General features: G+C 52.2%; 1 protein-coding gene and 1 pseudogene across 1 annotated transcript in view; both read left to right on the top strand.

The window, feature by feature from the left end:
• The window catches only part of WNT5B (Wnt family member 5B), a 13,259-nt gene extending 5,551 nt beyond the window's left edge, over positions 1-7,708 (top strand). Inside the window, exons 4-5 of the mRNA XM_024733226.1 lie at positions 1,309-1,601; positions 6,348-7,708. Coding sequence (XP_024588994.1) covers positions 1,309-1,601; positions 6,348-6,806 — 752 coding nt within the window. The 3' untranslated portion in view covers positions 6,807-7,708. The remainder of the gene's footprint in view (positions 1-1,308; positions 1,602-6,347) is intronic.
• A 14,060-nt stretch (positions 7,709-21,768) lies between these two features.
• LOC112391917 (10 kDa heat shock protein, mitochondrial pseudogene) lies at positions 21,769-22,169 on the top strand (annotated as a pseudogene).
• Positions 22,170-22,690: the final 521 nt, after the last annotated feature.

The raw sequence follows: 22,690 nt of genomic DNA, 5'->3' as shown, positions 1-22,690 counted from the left end.
AATAATAATTTTTTTTTTTTTTTTTTTTTTTTTTTGCGGTACGCGGGCCTCTCACCACTGTGGCCCCTCCTGCTGCGGAGCACAGGCCCCGGACGCACAGGCCCAGCGGCCATGGCTCACGGGCGCAGCCGCTCCGCGGCATGTGGGATCTTCCTGGACCGGGGCACGAACCCGTGTCCCCTGCATCGGCAGGCGGACTCTCAACCACTGCGCCACCAGGGAAGCCCTGCCTTTTTGATTATAGCCATCCTCGTGGGTGTGAAGTGATGTCTCATGATTTTGATTTGCATGTCCCTGAGTATTATTTTTTATCAACGTTTTTATTGAAGTAGGACATCCATCATATGGGTTCTTAAGTGGTTCACTATAGCAATAAAGTACACAGTTTGGATTTTTTTTTTTTAAAGAAGATGTTGGGGATAGGAGTTTTTACTAATTAATTTATTTTGCTGTATTGGGTCTTCGTTTCTGTGCGAGGGCTTTCTCTAGTTGTGGCAAGCAGGAGCCACTCTTCATCGCGGTGCGCGGGCCTCTCACTATCGCGGCCTCTTCCGTTGCGGAGCACAGGCTCCAGACGCGCAGGCTCAGCAGTTGTGGCTCACGGGCCCAGCTGCTCTGCGGCATGTGGGATCCTCCTGGACCAGGGCTCGAACCCGTGTCCCCTGCATCGGAAGGCAGATTCTCAACCACTGCGCCACCAGGGAAGCCCGCACAGTTTGGATTTTTTACAGGAAATGATCTGGACGTTTAGAAAGACCGTGCTGAGTGACCGTGGAGGTGGTCCCCCAGTGCTGTCGGGGTGGGAGGCAGTGTGGACCTCGGGGGACAGAGGGAAACGGCCCAGACGATTCTGGATTCTGTCATCCTAGTTCATTTCTACTCCTGGTCTCGGCCGCTGTCCAGCTAGATAATACAGGCGTAAAAAGACAAGATGTGTGACTCATGGAGGGGGAGAAACAGACCTGTGAAGGAGAGGTGTTTGCCAGGATAGAGCTGCACTGTGGGTCCCATGATTTGTGCCCAGTCTCGTTCCGACCGTCCCACCTGGTCCACCAGTGCCTCCACGCCCCCACTCCCGTCCACTCAGGCCGGCCTCCTAGGAAGGCACAGCCGGGGCGACCTCTCCGAAAGGGATGAGGTGCAGGCCGGGGCTGAAGGGGCTCACGGGCAGACGAGTCAACTTCGCTTCCGGGTCCAGGGCGCTTTCTAACCCCGGGGGCCTCGGCAGGGAGACGTGCCCCCTCCCGGGGTGCGGGCTGGCGGGGCGGCAGGGGGTGAGGGCCTCACCCGTCTTCTGTCCACCCGCAGGGAGCCGGGAGACGGCCTTCACCTACGCCGTGAGCGCGGCCGGGGTGGTCAACGCCATCAGCCGTGCCTGCCGCGAGGGGGAGCTGTCCACGTGCGGCTGCAGCCGGGCCGCGCGGCCCAAGGACCTGCCCCGGGACTGGCTGTGGGGCGGCTGCGGCGACAACGTGGACTACGGCTACCGCTTCGCCAAGGAGTTCGTGGACGCCCGCGAGCGCGAGAAGAACTTCGCCAAGGGCTCGGAGGAGCAGGGCCGCGTACTCATGAACTTGCAGAACAACGAGGCCGGCCGGAGGGTAAGCGACCCTGCCCCACGCGCACCGGGACGGCGGGCCCCGCCCCCCCACAGCTGGACGGGGGCCCCGCCCACACGCACACCTGGACAGGGGGCCCTGCCACACACACACCTGGACAGAGGGCCCCGCCCACACACACCTGGACAGGGGGCCCTGCCCACACACACCCTGGACAGGGGGCTCTGCCACACACACACACACACACGTGGACGGAGGGCCCCGCCCACACACACCCTGGACAGGGGGCCCTGACACACACACAAGTGGACGGAGGGCCCCGCCCACACACACCTGGACAGGGGGCCCTGCCACACACACACCTGGACGGAGGGCCGCGCCCACACACACCCGGACAGGGGGCTCTGCCACACACACACCTGGACGGAGGGCCGCGCCCACACACACACCTGGACGGAGGGCCCCCACACACACACCTGGATGGAGGACCCCGCCCCCACACACACCCAGATGAAGGACCCCAGCCCCGCAGACAACTAGACCATCGGCTGTTTCTGGGCTCTGCTGTGCCACGGCAGCCGGTCCAGGAAGGGGTTGAGTCTGACCACAGAGATTCTTACGATGCTGACCTAGATTCCCACACTGGAACTCATCCTTGATTTCCAAAGGCTCCATTTCCCACGAGACACACGCAGTTGTCACTCTTTTAGCCTATTCTGTTCCTCCACAGGACATCCGTGCCTGTAGGACTTGGGTGCAGTCTCGTCACCGAATCCCAGGCACCTCTTGTCTTGACTGCCCCTCCTGTGTCGTTTGAACAGCTAGGATGATTGGAAGTTTAGGCCATCAGGCCTCGTATAGGGTTTATGGTTTGTTAGAGGCTCAGGTAAAGCAGAGCTGACTTTTCAGCGCTGCCATCATGCATATCCCGAGACCCAGTCCAAAAGCACACTTCAGTACTGATGGCAAACACACTTGGGTGCTTTAACCTAAGTGGAACTGTGGAAGGCAACCATCCTTTGAAGGCCCAGTCTCATCAGTCTCGTGGAAGAGGCGAGGGTCTTCTGAGCCTCAATTTCAGTGGAGACTAAAATGTAGGTTTGGGGAGAGCTGGGTTTACTGTTTGTGCAGAGCACACCTGGGCCAGGGCTCTGGGCTTCCTGCACGGGTGCTGGAGAGCTCGGGCCTCATCTGCCGGCACCTGCTCGGGAAGCCCCCATGTCTGAGCACACGGCCTGCTCCTCTCTCCTGAGCAGGGTCTGCCCCGACGGGGTCTGCCTCTGCTACTGACTGGAGGCCTCGCTCAGCCAGAAGCTGTCTTCCACTCTTCAGGCGTCCACCGTGGATGTGCGTCCAGATCTCCCTGGACAGAGGTCTGAGGCCCGAGTGCTGGGTGGCAGGAGGCCCTCCTGGCGAAGGGCCGGGGCCACGGACCTCTCAGGAAACCACACAGACCTCTCTCTGGGAGAGCTGTCCACACTCAGGTCTGTGTCAAGCCCGGGCTCGGGGCCCAGCAAGGTACTTAGTGAGGCCGATGAGCTAACGATAAAACAGGAGCAGCAGTTTCTGGAGGAGAAGTAAATTCAGAAACTTAATGTTGGTTCATTGGTGACTCAGTAACAGGACATGGATATACTTCTAAAAAGTGTTAATATATTAATTTCCTAAAAAATTAACTCGTTTCATAGGAGCACATATCAAACGAAGGGGATTGGAAATGCCTCTTCTGTGACTTAGCGTCCTGTGGTGCTGGTAGAACATGGTACCCGTGTGTAAACCTAGCGCCATCACTAGCGTGACGTCAAGTCAAAATTAGAATTGGTCATTGCCCAGCATCTTCCTTGCAGAGGCTAGTTTTGTTTAGCCAGATATGGGTGTTCAGCTGTGGCGTGTCAGGAGTTCGGGCCGTCGCTCTGATCTGTGGCTATCGTGCTATAAATCCGGGTGGAGAGACCAGAACTCTTCTGCTCTGAGGGCATCTGTGGAGCGGCCTCAGTCTCCCACGACCTCCTCTCCATTTGCCAGTCTTTGGGAGTCTAACCGTGAGAGACTGATTAAAAAAAAAAAAGGTTAGGGTCTTCACTTTATCTCCTGAATGCCCAAATTCTACCCATTTTTCGAGGTCCCAGTTCACACACCACGTACCCCCATAATCTTTCCCATCCCCCGTGGCTGGCAGTCTCTGCGAAGCGCAGTGGAGCCTTGCGGACCTGGCTGAGGTGTTAGACTTTGCTCACTCCAGCTCCTGAGGAGCGGGGGACCCCCGCACGTGACCGTGCAGGGAAAACTCCCCATGGCCTCCTAGCAAGAGGTCAAGTTCAGGAAGGCTTTGCCTGGGGCCCCGGGCAGATGCGGAGCCCAGCCGCTCGTCCTCATCCGGCCCCACTTCTGCTGGCTCCTCATTTCTTCACCCTTAATTGTTTGTTTGCTTTTTCCAGCCCTTATCTCGGCTGCGCCTTCCATCAGCCTGTCCTACCCCCTCCCCGGCTTCGTCTGTCTGCCCCCTGCAGTCTCCTCACCTCTGCACAGCCCTTTATCTCTCCCCGGCGTCCATCTGCTCCAGGTGGGGAGTCTCTGTCCCTCTCTATGTCTTATCCCCCCTCCAAGGAGCAGGCCTCGCCATCAATCACCTCCCACCTCCTGACACCTACACAGAACCTTCCTCAGGAAACAAGGTGGCCGGCATTGAAAATGCCCCAGACGGGTATTTTACAACCAGATCTTTTTAAAGGGTAGGATATCTAGGATCTGACATCTTGACCACAGAGGAAATCTCGGGCATACTTTACGAGAAATTTCTCTTGGCCCTTGAGAGCCTCTAGTGACCCTGTTTTACAATACTGAAGCCAGGGGCGGTGGGTTGATACTGCCTTGTCACTCAAGGGCCTCTGAGCATTTTCTAGATGAAAGCTGCCTCGTCCTTGTGACATTCCTGCCAGTGACCGAGCTCCGTCACACCATTAGATGCGGAAGAGGGGCAAGGGGCTCTGCCAGGGGGCGAGATGTAGACCTAAGAAAAATTTTAAAACATTCTCCTGCTTTTTCAGTTCGCAGCAAGGGCCAAAATGACCAACCTCCTTCTCTTGCAAGAGGAACATCTATATATTAGCAACAGTAAAATATTTAAAATACAAGCATAACCGTCTCTACGCTGTCTTTCTTCCTAGAAGAAGGTAGAATGGACGTCTAAATAGTGAGGGTCAGTGACGCTCTCCCTTCCGGATTTGTTTTACTAAAATTCCTGTCCCTCCCAAATCTCCCCGTGGAGATGCTTATCCATCCCTCACCCCCAGTCACTCAGTGTCGGGTTCACAGTTTTAGGCCCTTAATGTTTCCTCCTTCTTCTAACAGCACCAGCTGCCTGACATCCCTCTCTAAACCGAGGACCGTTTCCAAGGAATGTCAGGTTCCAGCTCAGACCCGGGGGATTTGCGCCAGAGGACGACTGCGGGCCCCGTCTTTGAAGTCCCTGTCGGAATGGGGTGTCAGTTCCTTTCTGCCTTTGGCCTGGAGCTGCCAGCCAAGTGCTGGTGCCTTTAACCTTGGGGAGGGGCCTGCCTGACTTCTCCACCCTAATCCGTTTTTAAGCCCCAGGTTTGGTGAGCAACCCTTCCTGGGTGGCCCTTGCACAGTTTATTGAGCCTCATGTAGAGCGACGGTTTCTCCACCCGGAAATAGTGGGAATAGTTCTGTACCAGAAAAAAACCAGGAAGAGTTTGGACAGGAGTAATAAGAGCTCATGCAGCTGAAGCTCTCTCTCGCACCTGCAGTGGTCCCAGCCGCAGTGCTGGATAAAGACACAATCTGGGGACTCTTGAAAAGAAAGCCGAGAGAAACCCTTGACAAATGAGTCCTGCCTGCGTCGGTGACAATAGCTGTGGCAGAAGAAAATGTTGGGCAGCGGACCTGCATCTTTATCCTGCCATCTGCACTTCTGGGCCGGCTGCCAGGGCTAGTTGACACAATGCATCCGTATGCTTTCGCTGAAAGGCACTTTGTAAGCAGCTTTCTGGTCTGCTCTTGCCTTTCCATTTGGATTTGGGGTAGCCCACGTTCAGGTCCCCTCCCAATTTTGTGGTTCAGTGACTTCTGGGTGGATTTGTTTTCCAAGACATCCGCCCTAAGATGGACCCACCGGTCTGCTCTCCCATCGCAGAGGGCCTGCCCCTCCCCTGCATCACAGCCACTCCCAGGGGGTGTCTTGTCACAATGTGCTGTGGTTTATGGTGAGGCTCCGATGACTGTAGAGCTAGTGAGCAACTGTTAACATAGAAAAAGGGACCGTTTAATTCTTAGGGGACTTGACAGGATTGTGGAGAGCTTTCGGCTAGCCAGGGCCGTGCCAGCGGTCTCTGTTCTAGGCTCCCGGTACGGCTGATTCTTTTTTCTGGACTGGGCTCCATATCGTGTAAAAGCTACACTCATGTTGTTGGTTTTTATTTGTTTGAGACTTTGATCAAGATAGAAATAGCCTTTTTTTTTTTCCTGCTGGTAACGACACATTTCTTGTGACAAATTTCAGGTGATAATAAATGGGTAATAAAAAGGGCAAGTGTGCCATCCTGGTAGTGACTCAGACATGGCCGTCACCTCCCCAGAAGTTTTCTGTGTGCTGTTCCTTTTATCCACTTTCAACCTGGAAAGACCTTTGGACATGGTTGGAAAACCGGCCCTCTGCACACGCACCCTGCCGGCCCTCTCCTGCACTCGCCCTAGCCAGCCTCTGGGCATCTTCCGTCAGGGATGTTCCTTCTCATCCCCTTCTCTCTCCTCCCCCTCTCCCCGCAGGCTGTGTATAAGACGGCAGACGTGGCCTGCAAATGCCACGGCGTCTCGGGGTCCTGCAGCCTCAAGACCTGCTGGCTGCAGCTGGCGGAGTTCCGCAAGGTGGGGGACCAGCTGAAGGAGAAGTACGATAGCGCGGCTGCCATGCGCATCACCCGCCGGGGCAAGCTGGAGCTGGTCAACAGCCGCTTCAAGCAGCCCACCCCCGAGGACCTGGTCTACGTGGACCCCAGCCCGGACTACTGCCTGCGCGACCAGAGCACGGGCTCGCTGGGCACGCAGGGCCGCCTGTGCAACAAGACGTCCGAGGGCCTGGACGGCTGTGCGCTCATGTGCTGCGGCCGCGGCTACGACCAGTTCAAGAGCGTGCAGACCGAGCGCTGCCACTGCAAGTTCCACTGGTGCTGCTTCGTCCGCTGCAAGAAGTGCACGCAGGTCGTGGACCAGTTCGTCTGCAAGTAGACGGGGCCGCTCTCCTGTGCTCCTCCGCGCTGCTGCAGAGTCTATAGGATCTAGATCTATATAAATCTATTTTATATTTGTATAAAGAAAAGGATGGATGGTAAATAATTGAAGGAAGAAAACGGAAAGGAAAAGCCTATTTAAGAGACGCTGGAAATCTTGGAGGATTGGATTTTGCTGGTTCTCTGATCCCAGTGGGTGGGAAAAGGGCTCTGTCCCCGCCTCTGGTGGGGACTCTCAAGAGGTAGGGACTTGGGAATGTTCCCTGTCTACCCACCGCGGCCTTGAGGACAGAGGTGGTGCTTGGAGGGGGACCTTGATGATGTCTGGAGTCTTTGCTGGGTGGGTGACTGCCCTGCGACCCTGGCCTCTGGGCCAGGCGGCCCCGTGGAGTGACGGGAACCCAGCCTCACGCCTGGCATCTTCTGGGTCTCGTCCAGAACACCGACTGGTTCCATGAGAGGCCCAGTGCCTCCTTGCACTTTCGTCCGTGTGCGTACTTGCAGAATCCACAGTTACAGGAAAGAGGACAGGCCCCACGCCGTCTCTGGGGACCACAGAGGGACAGCTCCTCCCCAGACTCCGGGGCCTGCCTTTCCAGCGAGAATTAATTTTCCTCTGCGATTCACTGGCACCTGCACCAGGAGGGAGGGGTCGTTTGACCTGATGTGTCAGGAGAGACATGGACTCTCCATGCCCGAGCTGCAGAAAGCCAGGTGGTGACTGGCGAGGGCGGATGGCACCGTGCTCCCACGCAGGGAGCGGACGCTCTGATGCTTCTGCCGGCCCTCCCCGTTGCGGGAAGCTGGGGCAGGTGCGGCCATGCTCGGCCGGCCTGTTGCGGGCTCTTCACCTGTGCCCCAGATGTAGTTTCCCTCTGACATTAAACACCCTCCACTGAAGTTTCTCTTTCCTTACTTGGACACACGGTTATGTTTCATGGGTCCTTTTATTTTCGATCTGATCCTTGGAACCCTGCTACACGGTGCACGCACGGAAGAGGGCGAGAGAATGGAGACGTTCCAGAGCCCTAGTGTGGTGTTGCAGGGACAGGGGGACATCGTGAGAATTCATAAGGTGACGCGTGCGTGCACGCCTTCTCCGCCAGGGCAACACAGTTACATGATGGCCGTTAACATCGCTGCTCTGAACAGAATTCAGAGTTAGGGTTAAACCTCACATTTACCTCCTCTCCCCCCCCACCTTCCGCATTTTACCTCCCACCAGTCTTCCTGGGCTCTTGGTGACCACAGGCGTTGCGGATGCCCTCTGCTGGCTTCTCCGTGTTGCCATGTGCGGTTTTGGGGCCAGAACTTCAGTTTTGGAGTATCTGGGACAGGAGAGAATAAGGCAGAGCTCAGGCACCCTAGAAAAGGCGGGGGTCTCTGGGAGAGACACTGAGACAGGCTGTCCAGCGAGCGAGAAGCCACAAAAGACACCAGTTTTATGTTAGAAAAGTTTGTTTCCGGGGAAGTGATGGGATTACGGGATTAACTTGGTTATAATGAGCAAATGACTGCAGAAGTGGGTAAAAGAGGTTCTGCCCGAGGGCGTCCACGGCCCCATATCCTGCTGTGTCTTCAGTACCTAAAGAAAGACCTCCTGACCCGACACCGAGGAACGTCCGACGTAGGGCTGTGTTCCCTGTAACTGTTCCTCGCACGGTTACTCAGATTGGTTGACATTTTCAAGAGGAATGGTCCATGAGAGAAAGTGTTTAAACCACCTGGCCTACAGAAGATCAAAAGCGTGTCCTTGGCTTCAATCGCTGGCATTTAACCAAATAAACCAACCAGTCACCCAAATCAACCGTGACGGTCAGGGTTTTGAAACACTGGCTGGCTTCATTGCCCTTGCCTACATCACGGGTCCACAGACCCCGAGAGTTACCTTGTATCAGGTGCTCAAAGTGTTTAAGAGCTGAGACCCAGTTCATCCTCAGACACTTCAGAAAGTTAGTTGGGAGTGACTTGCCCACAATCCCAAAAAGTGGCCCCGTGTTCACAAAGGGAGATGGATCACCCCTGTCACGCCGAGCTTATTCCTGCAGAGTCCTGGCACGGGAATGGGCGAATACCCAACGTTTTCCTTCCAACTGCGGGGCGGGTTGTATGTTCAAACACCCACGTGATTGCTGCCGCCGCTGACAACCAGGTCTCGGGATTATTTAATTTTCAGAACGGGTTGGGATGAAGTTAGACTTATTGTCACACGCTTGTGGGATCCTGGTGAATTGGCAGCGGCCTGTGGCGTGGCTGGTGAGGCAGTGGGAAGTGGGTGGAGAATGTGGAGGCCGCCCTAGAAGACTGAGCTTCTGGGGACTTCCCCGGCGGTCCAGTGGTTAGGATGCCGCACTTCCACTGCCAGGGGCCAGGGCTCGATCTCTGGTCAGGGAACTGAGATCCCACAAGCTTGTGTGGCGAAGCAAAAAAAAAAAAAAAGCTTCTGCTCAGAACCGCAGACTGTTTGAGCAGAGGGTGTGGCAGTCAGACCCCCAGCTCCTGTGTGTCCAGATGAGGACCTCCAAACCATGAGCAGGTCCTAAACCTTAGCGTGCTGTGAAAATGCGGAGTCCTGGACCTGCAATGCCAGAAATGTTTATTCACTTGATCTGGGGTGGGTGGAGCTAGGACCACTGTCCACACCCTCATCGAGGACCTGAGGGAACCCTGCGCTGGTGATCCAGAGACTCTACTGGACCTACAGGCATTGAGAGCTAGCCCAGGACCCACGGGGAGACAGGCAGCTGGGCCCTAATTCCCAACCTGGTGCTCTTGGCAACACCGTGCAGAATTCCCTGGCACCTGAAATGTATTAACATGTAGCCTAATTGAATTAATGAAATGCCTGGACCAAGCAGCCATCCAGGGAGGCTTTCTTGTTTTTCTTTTTTTCTTTTTTTTTTTTTGGCTGTGCCACAGCAGCTTGTGGGATCTTAGTTCCCTGACCAGGGGTTGAACCCGGGCCATGGCAGTGAAAGCACCGAGTCCTAACCACTGGACTGCCGGGGAATTCCCCAGGGAGCCTTTTTGATGAGAGGGGAAAGAACCGATCTGCCCTGGGATCTTCCACCCGGGACTGGGGGAAGCCTACAGATCCACTATGAATATAATAAGGTGTTATTTACTTAGCTCTGTCTGCAGGCATTCACCTTGTCTTCAAGATGAAATTCAGAGAAAGGCATGCCTGACTGCCTCCACTTAAAGTAGATGGGAGGGTGGGAAGACAGCCACAGCTGGGGTCAGGATGAGGCCAGCCCTCCACTCACAAAGGCTTTGTGACCAGAGTCTCAGGAACTGAATTCGAAGTCCTAGTTTGGAGAATACATTTCGTTGTCATCCACGCTCCATCCTTTGAGCTGAGAAACAAAACTTGGTACTTGTATTAAATCCCCAAGTTGGTTATTTCCACTGAAATTCTGCCCTGCTTCTTCCCTTAAATCATTATTATTTTAGGGACTTCCCTGGTGGTCCAGTTATATATATATATAAAATTTTATTTCAGCTTTGTTATCCTTGGAGCTCTGGGCCCATAACAAGACATCTGTGGTTGAAATTTCTCCACGAGACAACGATCGTACAGCTCCAGTGATTTATCAAGAAAGAAGCCCATTTCTTGGGAGGAGAGCCGCACTGTCCCAAGAAGGTGGGAAAAGTCCTCATCTCCATCTTAAAACAGGCTCTGACGCGTGGCCAGCCCCCACTGACCCTGGTCACATGTATTCTGGGACCCCAGTGTGTGCGTGTGCGTGCGCCTGTACACGCCCATGCCCACCACGTACACAGGAATGAACGCTTGCATTAAATTTGGAGGGGAGTTAGCGAGGCACTGGAGACATGGAATATGTAAAAAAAATAAAATAAAAGTAACTGTCACCACTTCTGGCTGAGACGCTGCAGAACATGGCTTGTCTGTCTTTATTGGAAACCCCTGCCCTCTGGTTGGGAGGACAAGCTTCACGTCTCTGGAAGAAGCCTGGGGGGCTGAGAAGGACCTCCCCCCCCATTATTGTGAGTCCTTTATTATGTAAGAATCTGCACGGTAGTTATACCCGAACAATAGGAAAGGTGCTTTACTTCCTGATTCTACATAAGAATGCCAGGTAATTTGCCCCTAAGTAAGAAGGTTTGGCCCAGGTATGAGGTCAGATGTTCGGTGCTTCACACAGTGGATTTTCACGTAGATTGTCTACGCTCTGCTTCCTTCCCTGCCGCCTGCCCTTTGCTCTTCGCTCTGTCCATTTGCAGCTCTGCCCGAGGCGGCAACAGAAGATAGAAACAAATCAGTTAACTGGGGCTTCCTGAGTAGTTTTCATAAATAACAGAGTGGGAGAAGAGGTGGCTGAAATTAGCTTTTTAAATGATCTGCAAATTTAACTTGTCACTTATGTGTATTTCTACCGCTCCCCGGGATAATTGGAAATAGCCTTAAAGCTGCCACGGCCAAAGCAGATAGGAAACTGCAGTACAGAGAGAGCTGGCCCTAGTGTGGGCCTGTCAGCAAGCCATCGGAAGGGGCTGCTGCAGCTGCTCCAAGATGTAAAAGAAAAGGCAACTATAGGAAGTGGCCCTCTCTAGGGACTTCCCTGGTGGCACAGTGGGTAAGACTCTGCTTTCCCAAAGCACAGGGTCCGGGGTCGATTCCTGGTCAGAGAACTAGATCCCACATGCCACAACTAAGAAGCCCGTGTGCTGCAACTAAAAGAAAGAAAGATCCTGTGTGCTGCAATGAAGACCTGATGCAGCCTATATAAATAAATACTTTTTTTAACATCTTTATTGGAGTATAATTGCTTTACAATGGTGTGTTAGTTCCTGCTTTATAACAAAGTGAATCGGCTATACATATGTTCCCATATCTCTTCCTTCTTGTGTCTCCCTCCCTCCCCCCCTCCCTCCCCCGCCCCTCTAGGTGGACACAAAGCACCGAGCTGATCTCCCTGTGCTATGCGGCTGCTTCCCACTAGCTATCTATTCTACGTTTGGTAGTGTATATATGTCCATGCCACCTTCTCACTTTGTCACAGCTTACCCTTCCCCCTCCCCATATCCTCAAGTCCATTCTCTAGTAGGTCTGTGTCTTTATTCCTGTCTTACCCCTAGGTTCTTCATGACATTTTTTTTTCTTAAATTCCATATATATGGGCAGCCTAAATAAATAAATACTTTTAAAAAATATATAAAAAAGAAAGCTGCATCCTTTAAACCAATTTTATTTGAAAGCCAAAAGGGATGTGACGGTTTCAAGGGGTCCGGCCCTCTAGCGTGCTTTCTAGGACCGGGGGCTGTGCTCTGTCTGTTGGGTCAACCAGCCCTTTGGCTAGTCTCTGATTTGACGTTGTCGTCTCCCTTAGATTTACTGGTTTTCCAGAGACCTTTTTAGTAGAAGGGAAGTTTCATAAAGGAAGGACTTTTAAAAAAATCTCTTTTGTTCCCAGCTCTGTCTCCCAGAATCTCAAATAGTGCCTTGCAGAGAGATGGTTCCATACATAATTGCTGGAGGAATGATGATTCTCACTCAACAGATGAGGGAACAGTGTAGTTTGTTTCCTCAAAGTTCCAAGTGATGGGCTTCCCTGGTGGCGCAGTGGATGGGGGTCTGCCTGCCGATGCAGGGGATGCGGGTTCGTGCCCCGGTCCGGGAAGATCCCACATGCCGCGGAGCGGCTGGACCCGTGAGCCGTGGCCGCTGGGCCTGCACGTCCGGAGCCTGTGCTCCGCAACGGGAGAGGCCACAACAGTGAGAGGCCTGCGTACCGCAAAAAAAAAAAAGTTCCAAGTGACAGAAATTGATCTGAGGGCTTTCCTGGTGGCACAGCGGTTAAGAATCTGCCTGCCGATGTAGGGGACAAAGGTTCGAGCCCTGGGTGGGGATCAGATCCTGCATGCCTTGTGGCCAAAAAAACCCCCCAAAACAAACCAAAAAACAATTATAAAGATACTTCCCTTTGAAAAAGAAGACAAAAAAAATTTTTAAAGAAAAGGAAATTAAACAAACAACAAAAAATAAAGATACTTCCCTTTGACAGTAATAACTCTATACAGCACCAGCTGCTTCCTTCACACTTTCCTCAGTTCTGCAAGGTCTGAGTCCTCACCAAAAGGAAATATCTGAGAGGGAGGAAGATGGCCCGATGTTTCTGTAAATCTCCCTCGGCTCCCAGGAGCAAAGGCAGCAAACACTGGAAACGTTACAAATGCCCTGCAGGCAGCCTGCTTTTGTCCCTTCCGATCTGAGAGCGTGCACTGCCCTGCCTTCTAGTCTGAGGCTGGGGACGGGAGGAGCATTGAGTAGGAAGTGGGTCCACTCACACATGTAAGGTGCTGTGTTCCCTCCTCTTTCTATTTTCTGACTGTCAGGGCCTCTCCTCTCCCTGAGCCAGGGCCAGGTCCCCAGCGCCCACTCTGCGCTGGGCTCCCCTTCCTCCTGGCCACACAGTGTCGCTGTTTCCCCAGCTCCAGCCCAGTGTCTGTGGCTCGCACCTTAGCTCAAAAGCTGGGCGTGGGGTCTTTGCGGGTTGATGCCAGAAACAGACTCTGGACAGCAGCTTGGCTGAGTTTTACATGTTTCGTTTGGACGAATTTGGGAAGAATTAGGTCAGTGTAATTTTACTAATTTTTTTTTTTTGGCCACGCCGCATGGCCTGTGGGATCTTAGTTCCCCACCCAAGGATCGAACCCGGGCCCTCGGCAGTGAGAACTCAGAGTCCTAACCACTGGACCACCAAGGAATTCCCATATTTTACTAGTTTTTTTTGCGGTACGCGGGCCTCTCACTGTTGTGGCCTCTCCTGTTGCGGAGCACAGGCTCCGGACGTGCAGGCCCAGCGGCCACGGCTCACGGGTCCAGCCGCTCCGTGGCATGTGGGATCCTCCCGGACCGGGGCACGAACCCGCGTCCTCTGCATCGGCAGGCAGACCCCCATCCACTGCGCCACCAGGGAAGCCCACTAATTTTTTAAAGATTGAGTGTGCAAGGAAGATGAGGGGAGTGCCTAGTCTGGCCGGGATGGGCCACCGAGACATCCGTGACAGCAGTGGAGCTCGGGCTGGAAAGTGGCATGTGTCAGCCACGGCGGATCCCCTGCCCCTAAGTAGTTTCCAGGCAGCCGAATACTCTGCTTGCTTGAAGGTCATCATTGCAGAGGTGGGAACTATAGCTACCATTCAGAGGGCTGGCTGACTGTACCAGCTGCTTTGCGTATATTATGGATAATTCTCTCAGTACCTCTGCAGGGTCTGTGTTATTATCCACATGTTACAGATGGGAAGACTATGACTCAGAGAGGTCAAGTAACATCCTCGGACTCACACAGCTGCTAATTGATGCCAAACGACTCCAGAGGCCCTTCCGGTTCCTCAGTGGATTTCTGGGTGATCACAGGATGTAGTCACCTGAAGTAAGAGGTGCCCGTTTCCTTCTGAGACTCAGGTGTATACAATAATCTTCCCCATCTTGCCACCATGAATTTTTTAATATATGTGCATATTTTATTTATCTATTTTTATATTGGCCGTGCTGGGCCTTAGTTGTGGCACGAGCGCTGATAGTTTCAGCGTGCGGGCTCTTAGTTGCGGCATGCATGCAGGATCTAGTTCCCCGACCAGAGATCGAACCCGGACCCCCTGCATTGGGAGCACAGAGTCTTACCCACTGGACCACCAGGGAGGTCCCGCTACCAAGAATTTTGAATGAGAAGGGTGAGTAGGGAAATTTCTTCTGATAGGCACATGGCCGAGGGAACTTGGCCATCCTGAATCTAAGGGAAGAGAACAAGGAGTGCAGAGCTGAGGACACAGAGAATCTGCACAAAGGGAGGAGAGGGTGTTGAAAGACATGTTGAAGCAAAGGCGGGTGGTGGGTGCTGAGCTTGGCGCTTGCTGTGTGCCCAGGACAGCGGAACTGACTAGGTCACTCGCCTTACGTGTGAATTACAGAGCTGCCTCACGGTGGGTTCGTTTTGCACAAGACAGTTGTTGTTGTTTCGTTCTAGGGTTTTTTGTTTTTGATTCTCTGAAATTTTTAGTTTGTTCTGGTGATGTAACTAACACAGCAGAAGGACTTCAGCCGTCGGACGAGGCGAGACAGCGGCCCTTGGAGGAGGCCCTGGGTAGGAGCGGTAAGATGGCCTCTTGGTGGGAGAGGCCTGAGCCGCAGGGATGATTGTGGGAAGGTTGTAGATCTGAGCGCAGAGGACAAGAGTGGAATCGGCTGGAGGGGGGACGAGGTCCCACATCCCCTGGGTCCTCGAGTCAAACATGGGCTTGGACTTCAGCCCCAGGGCCAGAGCGCATCTACCCAGGGAGGTGGGGACATGCGGCCCTCAGGAGGGGCCCGAGGCCCCCAGCAGAGATGGAGGCCAGGCGGTCTCCACTGGGTACTTCCCTGGATTTATACAAACCCCACTGCCTTTCCCCAGGCTGATGAATCTGAGGTTTGGAATAATGGTGCTCTTCAGAATTCAGAAGGGCCCTGCGAATGTGTGACGTCAGCAGACCAGGCCGTGAGCTGAGCTCTGGAAATCCCTCTTCTAAGCTGCTCCTCCAGGAAGGTCCTGGGTTCCACGCCAGGACCCGCCTCTCCATCACAGGTAAGTACCTTCTCCCACAGAGAAGGAGACACCCTAAAATACTTCCGAATTACGTACATATTTTCAGCCCCAGGGAGCCCTCCCCCTTCTGGTCAGTCCACTGTTGGGCTCAGATGTGCTGGAGGCCGAGCAGGACCAGGACGCCTTGGGAATCGCCTGCTGCACTGGACCGAGGGGCTGCGGCATGGGGGTGGGGTGGAGGGTGTCCGAGTGCGAGCGCTCCCAGGCTGTGTCCACCACGGGGGTAAGAGCAGGAAGGGCAGCTCCTGCTGCAGACTCAGAGCCTCGCCTGCACTTCTGGGCACCCATCCTCTATCTGTTTGGAGAGAAGGGAGCCCAGGAGCAAGCAAGATCCTGTCCATGGATCCCAGGAGAGGAAGCTCGAACTGGACGTTGAGTGGAGCTTGGGTGACTGCAGGGCCCGAGCTTGCCCTCCATCTGGCTGTTAAAATCTGGGGAGATTTAAGAATTCATGGGACTTCTCTGGCCGTCCAGTGGTTAGGACTCCACGCTTCCACTGCAGGGGGGCGCAGGTTCAATCCCTGCTCAGGGAACTAGGATCCTGCATGCCGCGCGGTGTGGCTGAAAAAATAATAAAATAAAATAAAAAATAAGCATTCAGACTTCTAGGACCCAGACCTGGAGACGCTGATTGAGTGAATCTGAGGTCAGGTCTGGGAATCTGTGTTTTCAAAAGACGCCTTGGGCGATTCTGCTCTGTGGCTAGTTTCACACTTGCTGACAGGTTATTAGGTCTGACCAAGCAAGCCTTGCACACAAGTGAGACGGCTGTTTGCAGAGGACCTGGGTTTAGAGGTAGCATGTACAGGGCATCAGGTCAGTGTCTGCATCCTCGAGATTGACCCTGGACTAGGGGACGGTGGGCCGTCCTGAATTAGCGTCTCCCCAAAGGTCTAACATCAGTAGAGTCTGTCCCCAAACTCTCCTCCGTAGTAAGATGTGTGGATGTGACTTCCTGGACGTGTTTCTAATCTCTGCTGCGGTCCATGGACCACATTGTCTGACCAGATGAGGCGAGCGTCTTTTGGAGGCAGACCTGAGCCCTGAGCTTGGCTGTGTCTTGGTCTGTCTCTTCTGGCTTTGGAGATGCACAGGACACAGCGTGCCCCGGAGCGGCCCTGTGCTCAGACCGTCCCAGACCACATGGACAACAGCCCAAGAGGAGCCTTTGCTGCTGCCGCTTCCCACGCAGGTCTGCTCAGGGCAGAGCCGGCCACTGCGCACCCTCTGCCAGCCACTGTCCTGGGGCCCGCCGGCAGAAGCCAACGGGGGCTTTGTGTTCTCGCTAAGGAGAGTCCCCAGGGTCACCTCTGCTTCTGCCTCCAGAGTCCTGAGTTTGGACTTGGGCACGAATTGAGAGCTCACCCAGATAAGAACTTTGTTAAGCTATCAAGTCGGGCGACTTTGTGACGGGCATAAACACTTGCTCCTTGATCCGAGTCAGAGACCAGAATTCCGGTCCGGCTCTGCTGTCGGCTTGTGCAAGAGCCCCGGACTCAGCACCAGACTGCCAGGCTTTAGCTGATCCAGTGCCACCTGCCCCTCAGGGGCTCGGTAAGGCTTGGCTGCAACAGAAGATGGGCAAGTGCTTCGGACCACGTACCTGATCACACTCTTGCATTACCTGTCATTTCAGGTCTGCTGTGGACGGACCCAGTAGTCCCAGGCTTGTTTTCTGAGCCCTTACTGTATGTTCCCAACAAAGTAGAAAAAAAAAAACGCTCTCTCGGCCAAACAGATTTTTTTGGTAACAAAAAGAACCAAGGTGGAAATAAAGGATATCTTTCTAATCAGAGAGAAGCTATTTGTCACCAGGACAGGTAAGCGAGAGTTACAGATTTCAATCCCTAATGAAGTTTAAGAAAATAAGGGATATTTAGATGTTTGGGGTCATTTGGAAGAGTCTGGAGACATGGAGAAAACCAGATATTCCCTGGAGACTTGTTTCAGCTACAGGACTGTGGGTCCTGTCTCCCTTCGGGAATTAACATCAGCAAGGGCTTGAATTGGTGCACGGTGCAGAGGGCCCAGCTTCCCAGCTAAGTGATCTCAGGCAGTTTCCTTAGCAGTAAAACAGGGGTAATAATATCTTTCCCTCAAATAAGATAAAGGATGTGAAAGCCTTTTGTAAAGCATAAAGTCTTCTTAGAGATTGAGATATTGGTACATCGAACTTGTATCAAGGCAAGAAAGATCAAAGGAAACATGATTTTTTAAAAAGCACGTGATTATGACACATAAGATCTTCAGAATCATCCCTTGATCAAAGCCAGCCACAAATGCAAGGAATCTAACCTGGATTTGTTTGGCCTTTCATATACCTAGAAGTCCACCGTTCTTCCCTAGGTCAACCTTGGTCTTCCCTGAGAAGATGACCACCGTGTTCCTCCAAAAGAAGCCCTTTTTAAAGTCTGTTTCCCATTGTTTCCAGACCTTAGGGAACTTCAGAAGGACAGAGGAACCTTGACCAGAAGCAGAAGGGAAGCAGGCCCATACCTGGGCCTCCAGAAGACGTGGACCAGGACCCAGGGCTTTACTCCGCCCTCCGCAGGGTCCAGCTATTTCTCCTCACTGGCCTGCACCCCAGACCATCGAGGCAGCCACATCGAGGGCCAAGAACTGGGGAGGCCCCTGCTCCCCAGTCACAGAGGGTACAAGTTGGAAGGCATTTTCTGAGCAGCACATCTCTACTCCGGGCAGGGATTCAGCTATCATCGGCCCAGCTTTGATTGCAGGGAGCAAGCAGTTCTTTGGGCCTGTCCTGAATAGTAAAGCTTACACATACCCTTGTTTATCTGGGGAAATGCCTCCCAATTCTGAACAATTGACTTACGGGTTCTCTTTCTGAGAACAATGCCCATTCATAAGGCAGGGACATTCTGTTCTGGTGACTCCCGGCTGGGCAGTCACAGCTCTCTCGGGAGAGGGAGGTGGGCAGGGTTCACCCCCAAAAAGCTGGCTGTGTCCCAGTGTGTGCTCCAAATGTGAGCACACAGGGCCGAGCTGGTCGGAACCTACCCAGAGGAACACACCCTGTGCACGTGGCAGTGTCATGTCCTGCTCACGTACCACCTGCCCTTCTCCCTGAGCTGAAGAAAATTGGGTAACTGTGTCCTCTGCTAAGGTCACAGTCCAAACCTTCAGAAATCATCCAGGTCGGAAATGTTAAGAAAAGACTTCACTTCGGACTTCCCTGGTGACACAGTGGTTAAGAATCCGCCTGCCAATGCAGCAGACACGGGTTCGAGCCCTGGTCCGGGAAGATCCCAAATGCCGTGGAGCAGCTAAGCCCGTGTGCCACAACTACTGAGCTTGAGCTCTACAGCCCGTGCACCACAACTACTGAGCCTGCGCTCTAGAGCCAGCAAGCCACAACTACTGAGCCCGTGTGCCACAACTACTGAGGCTGTGTGCCACAACTACTGAAGCCCGTGCACCTTGAGCCTGTGCTCTGCAACAAGAGAAGCCACCGCAATGCAGAGTAGCCCCCACTCGCTGCAACTAGAGGAAGCTGGTGCGCAGCAACGAAGACCCAACATAGCCAAAATAAATAAATTTATTTAAAAAAACAAACGACAGGGAGGGAAATTGTTTGGAAATCAGAACACTGAGGTTTTCATTTTGAGTTTTTTTTTTTTTTTTGCTTTGCATGTAGAGAAGTGCTTTATTTATTTTTTTTCTTTCAGTCTGTTTTTTGAAATGTAATTGACACACACACAGCGCTAAGTTTTAGGGGAACAGCATGATGACCTGACTTACACATATTGTGAGATGATGACCACGATGAGTTCAGCTAAATCCATCACCTAGGGGCTTCCCTGGCAATACAGTGGTTAGGACTCCAGCTCTCACTGCTGGGGCCTGGGTTCAATCCCTGGTCATGAAACAAAGATCCCGCAAGCCAGAAAAAAAAAATCCATCACCTCATAGAGACTTTATTTTTTTTAAATAAATTTTTAAATTTAAATTTCTATTTATTTTTGGCTGCGTTGGGTCTTCGTTGCTGCGTGTGGGCTTTCTCTAGTTGCGTTGAGCAGGGGCTACTCTTCGTTGTGGTACGCGGGCTTCTCATTGCGGTGGCTTCTCTTGCTGTGGAGCACAGTCTCTAGGCACATGGGCTTCAGTAGTTGCAGCACGTGGGCTCAGTAGTTGTAGCTCGTGGGCTCTAGAGCGCAGGCTCAGTAGTTGTGGCACACAGGCTTAGTTGCTTCACAGCATGTGGGATCTTCCCAGACCAAGGCTCGAACCCGTGTCCCCTGCATTGGCTGGTGGATTCTTAACCAATGCGCCACCAGGGAAGTCCTCTGACGGTCATCTTGAAGTTGGTCATTGGTGGTCTGACCAGCGTCATCTTGATTGTTTTAGGTACAATTAATCTTCAGTTCCAGGGTCGGTTTGTTTCCATTTCTTTGAGGCCAGTTCTTGGAATTGTGGCAGCTTATGTCATGGCTACAGTCTAGTCATCATGTAGTTCACTTCTTCCACCTGGCGAGGGTATCAGTATCTACAAGACAGCTCACAGGATATGGCTCACATTATGATCTATATAGCCCTTGGGGAGGAGCTAAAGGTCCTTGACTATGCTTGCTGACTAAACATTTATTATTTGGTCTCCTTTGACTGTTTTCCTTTGTTTCTGCATTTTCTTACGTCTCCAGTTGAACTTATTCTTTGGCTAAAGTTTCTCCACAGACAGAAGGCAGGCTCAGGCCATGGGGGACAAGGACCACAGGGTCCTGCTCCCTTTCAATACTATGTGTTGTTCACAGACATATATATGTATGCCTGTGAAAATATACAAAATTACTGAAAGGAATAACAAATTAGTGGCAGTGCTCAGCTCTGGGGAGAGAAGGAAGGGAATAGGATTGTCTGTGAACGTCACAGAATGTTTCAACTTTATCTGTAACATTTTACTTCTTTTATATAAGGGGAAAAAAAGAAACAGCAAAGATTAGTTTTTATCAGCTCTGGGTGGTGGGAACTTTTCATATTACACTCTGACTTCTCTGTATTTTTTCAAAAACCACCATACAGATCAGCGAGCACGAGATGAAATCTTTTGTGTGAAAAAGCACCCATGTGCTTGCTCCCCGTGAACCGTCTCTGGGCAGCTGGGGAGGGGACCAGGAAGTAGGGTCAGTGTGGGACATGAACTTTCACTGCACGTTCTTACTGTGTATACATTTAACTATTTGAACATACTGCTTAAAAATAATAATTATAAAGAGCAAGCAGGGCTTCCCTGGTGGCATAGTGGTTAAGAATCCACCTGCCAATTCAGGGGACACAGGTTCAAGCTCTGGGCCGGGAAGATCCCACATACTGCGGAGCAACTAAGCCCGTGCGCCACAACTACTGAGCCTGCACTCTAGAGCCCGCAAGCCACAACTACTGAACCCGCGTGCCATAACTACTAAGCCCGCGTGCCGCAACTACTGAGCTTGTGCTCTAGAGCCTGCAAGCTACGACTACTGAGCCCATGTGCCACAACTACTGAAGCCCACGCACCTAGAGCCTGTGAGCCACAACTACTGAGCCCGCGTGCCACAGCTACTGAGCCCGCGCTCCTAGAGCCCCTGCTCTGCAACAAGAGAAGCCACTGCAACAAGAAGCCTGCGCACCACAACGAAGAGTAGCCCCCGTTCGCCACAACTGGAGAAAGCCTGCGCGCAGCAATGAAGACCCAATGCAGCCAAAAATAAATAAATAAATTTATTTTAAAAATAATAATTAAAAAAAAAAAGAACAAGCAAACAAAAAGCATGTTTTAAGAGCCTGCTTTACTTGGAGAGGAAGGTGAGCACAGGCCTGCCCTCTAGATCAAGAGGCCTCATGTTCCTGGAGAAAGAAAGGACTTCTGTGGGTTCTTGGAGACTTTGCCCAAGCAGGCAGGGGTTGCACGCCCTCCAACCTCACCCTTGCAGTGCGGGCCATACTGAGAGTGGTGAGCAGCTGGGTTTTTTGGTTTTTTTAATTAAAAAATTTTTTTTCTTTTTTCTTTTGGCCGCACCGTGCGGCATGTGGGATCTTAGTTCCCTGACCAGGGATCAAACCCATGACCCCTTCAGTGGAAGCACAGTGTCCTAACCACTGGACCGCCAGGGAATTCCCGTGAGCAGCTATTAACATGCCAGTTATGTAGTGGACGGGCAGGAAAAAACACTGAAAAGTGTCCACTATGGCAAAGGTAAGTATATTTTAGGGTGGTGAGAGAGAAGCCCCTTGGCCAGGCAAACATTCAGATGGTTGTCCTGTTCTCAACATCAGAGTCCTCAGCAAGAAAACAAAACCAGAGTTCACGTGGCAGGGGGGTCGGACTGCGGATCTCTCCTTTGTGGTGGTGGCGGCGGCCAGAGAGCGAGAGTACGAAGTGTTGCAACCCGAGTCATGGCAGGACAGGCATTTAGAAAGTTTCTTCCCCTCTTTGACCGAGTTTCAGTTGAAAGAAGTGCAGCCGAAATTGTAACCAAAGGAGGCATTATGCTTCCAGAAAAATCACAAGGAAAAGTATTGCAAGCAACGGTAGTAGCTGTTGGATCCGGCTCTAAAGGAAAGGGTGGAGAGGTTCAACCAGTTAGTGAGCAAGTTGGAGATAAAGTTCTTCTCCCAGAATATGGAGGCACCAAAGTAGTTCTAGATGACAAGGATTCTTTCTTATTTAGAGATGGTGACATTCTTGGAAAATACGTCGACTAAAATAAGTCACTGTTGAAATGGCATCACGTGAAGCTGCCACTGAAGTTCTGAAATCTTTCGTCGTTAAATAATTTCCGTGTTTCTTTTACAATAAAGTCATGATGTCCCAACTAATGATATTCAGTGTCTCTGAAATTTCGTTTCTCTGTATCGATTTAAACATTCCCAAATAAAGGTGTATAAATGCAAAGAAAACAAAAATAAACCTTCCAATCGATGGAAAACAAGCTGTAAAATCTAACAACAAACATGGAGGAAACTTGAAGCTATTGTGCTGAGGGGGGAAAGAAGTCCGTCACAGCAGGACAGATGCTGTGTGATTCCACTTCTACAAGGCCCCCAAAAGAGAGCCACAGAGACAGGAAGTAGGGTGGTGGGTGCTCGGGGCTGGGGGAGGGGGAGGGGAAGCTGGTGTTTAATGCGGACAGAGTTTCAGTTGGAGAAGATGAAAGAGTTCTGGAGGCGGATGGTGGTGACGGTTGCACTTAAAAAATGGTTAAAATGGTAAATGTTATCTTACTTGAGCACAATTTCTTAAAAAGTTGCCCATCCAGCTGATGGACTTTCAAAGGTG

This window comes from Neophocaena asiaeorientalis, unplaced genomic scaffold (assembly GCF_003031525.2).
Source record: "Neophocaena asiaeorientalis asiaeorientalis breed wild unplaced genomic scaffold, Neophocaena_asiaeorientalis_V1.1 scaffold150, whole genome shotgun sequence".
NCBI lineage: Eukaryota > Metazoa > Chordata > Mammalia > Artiodactyla > Phocoenidae > Neophocaena > Neophocaena asiaeorientalis.
The sequence above is the reverse complement of the archived record's forward strand: the minus strand, read 5'-3'. Positions and strand labels throughout refer to the sequence as shown.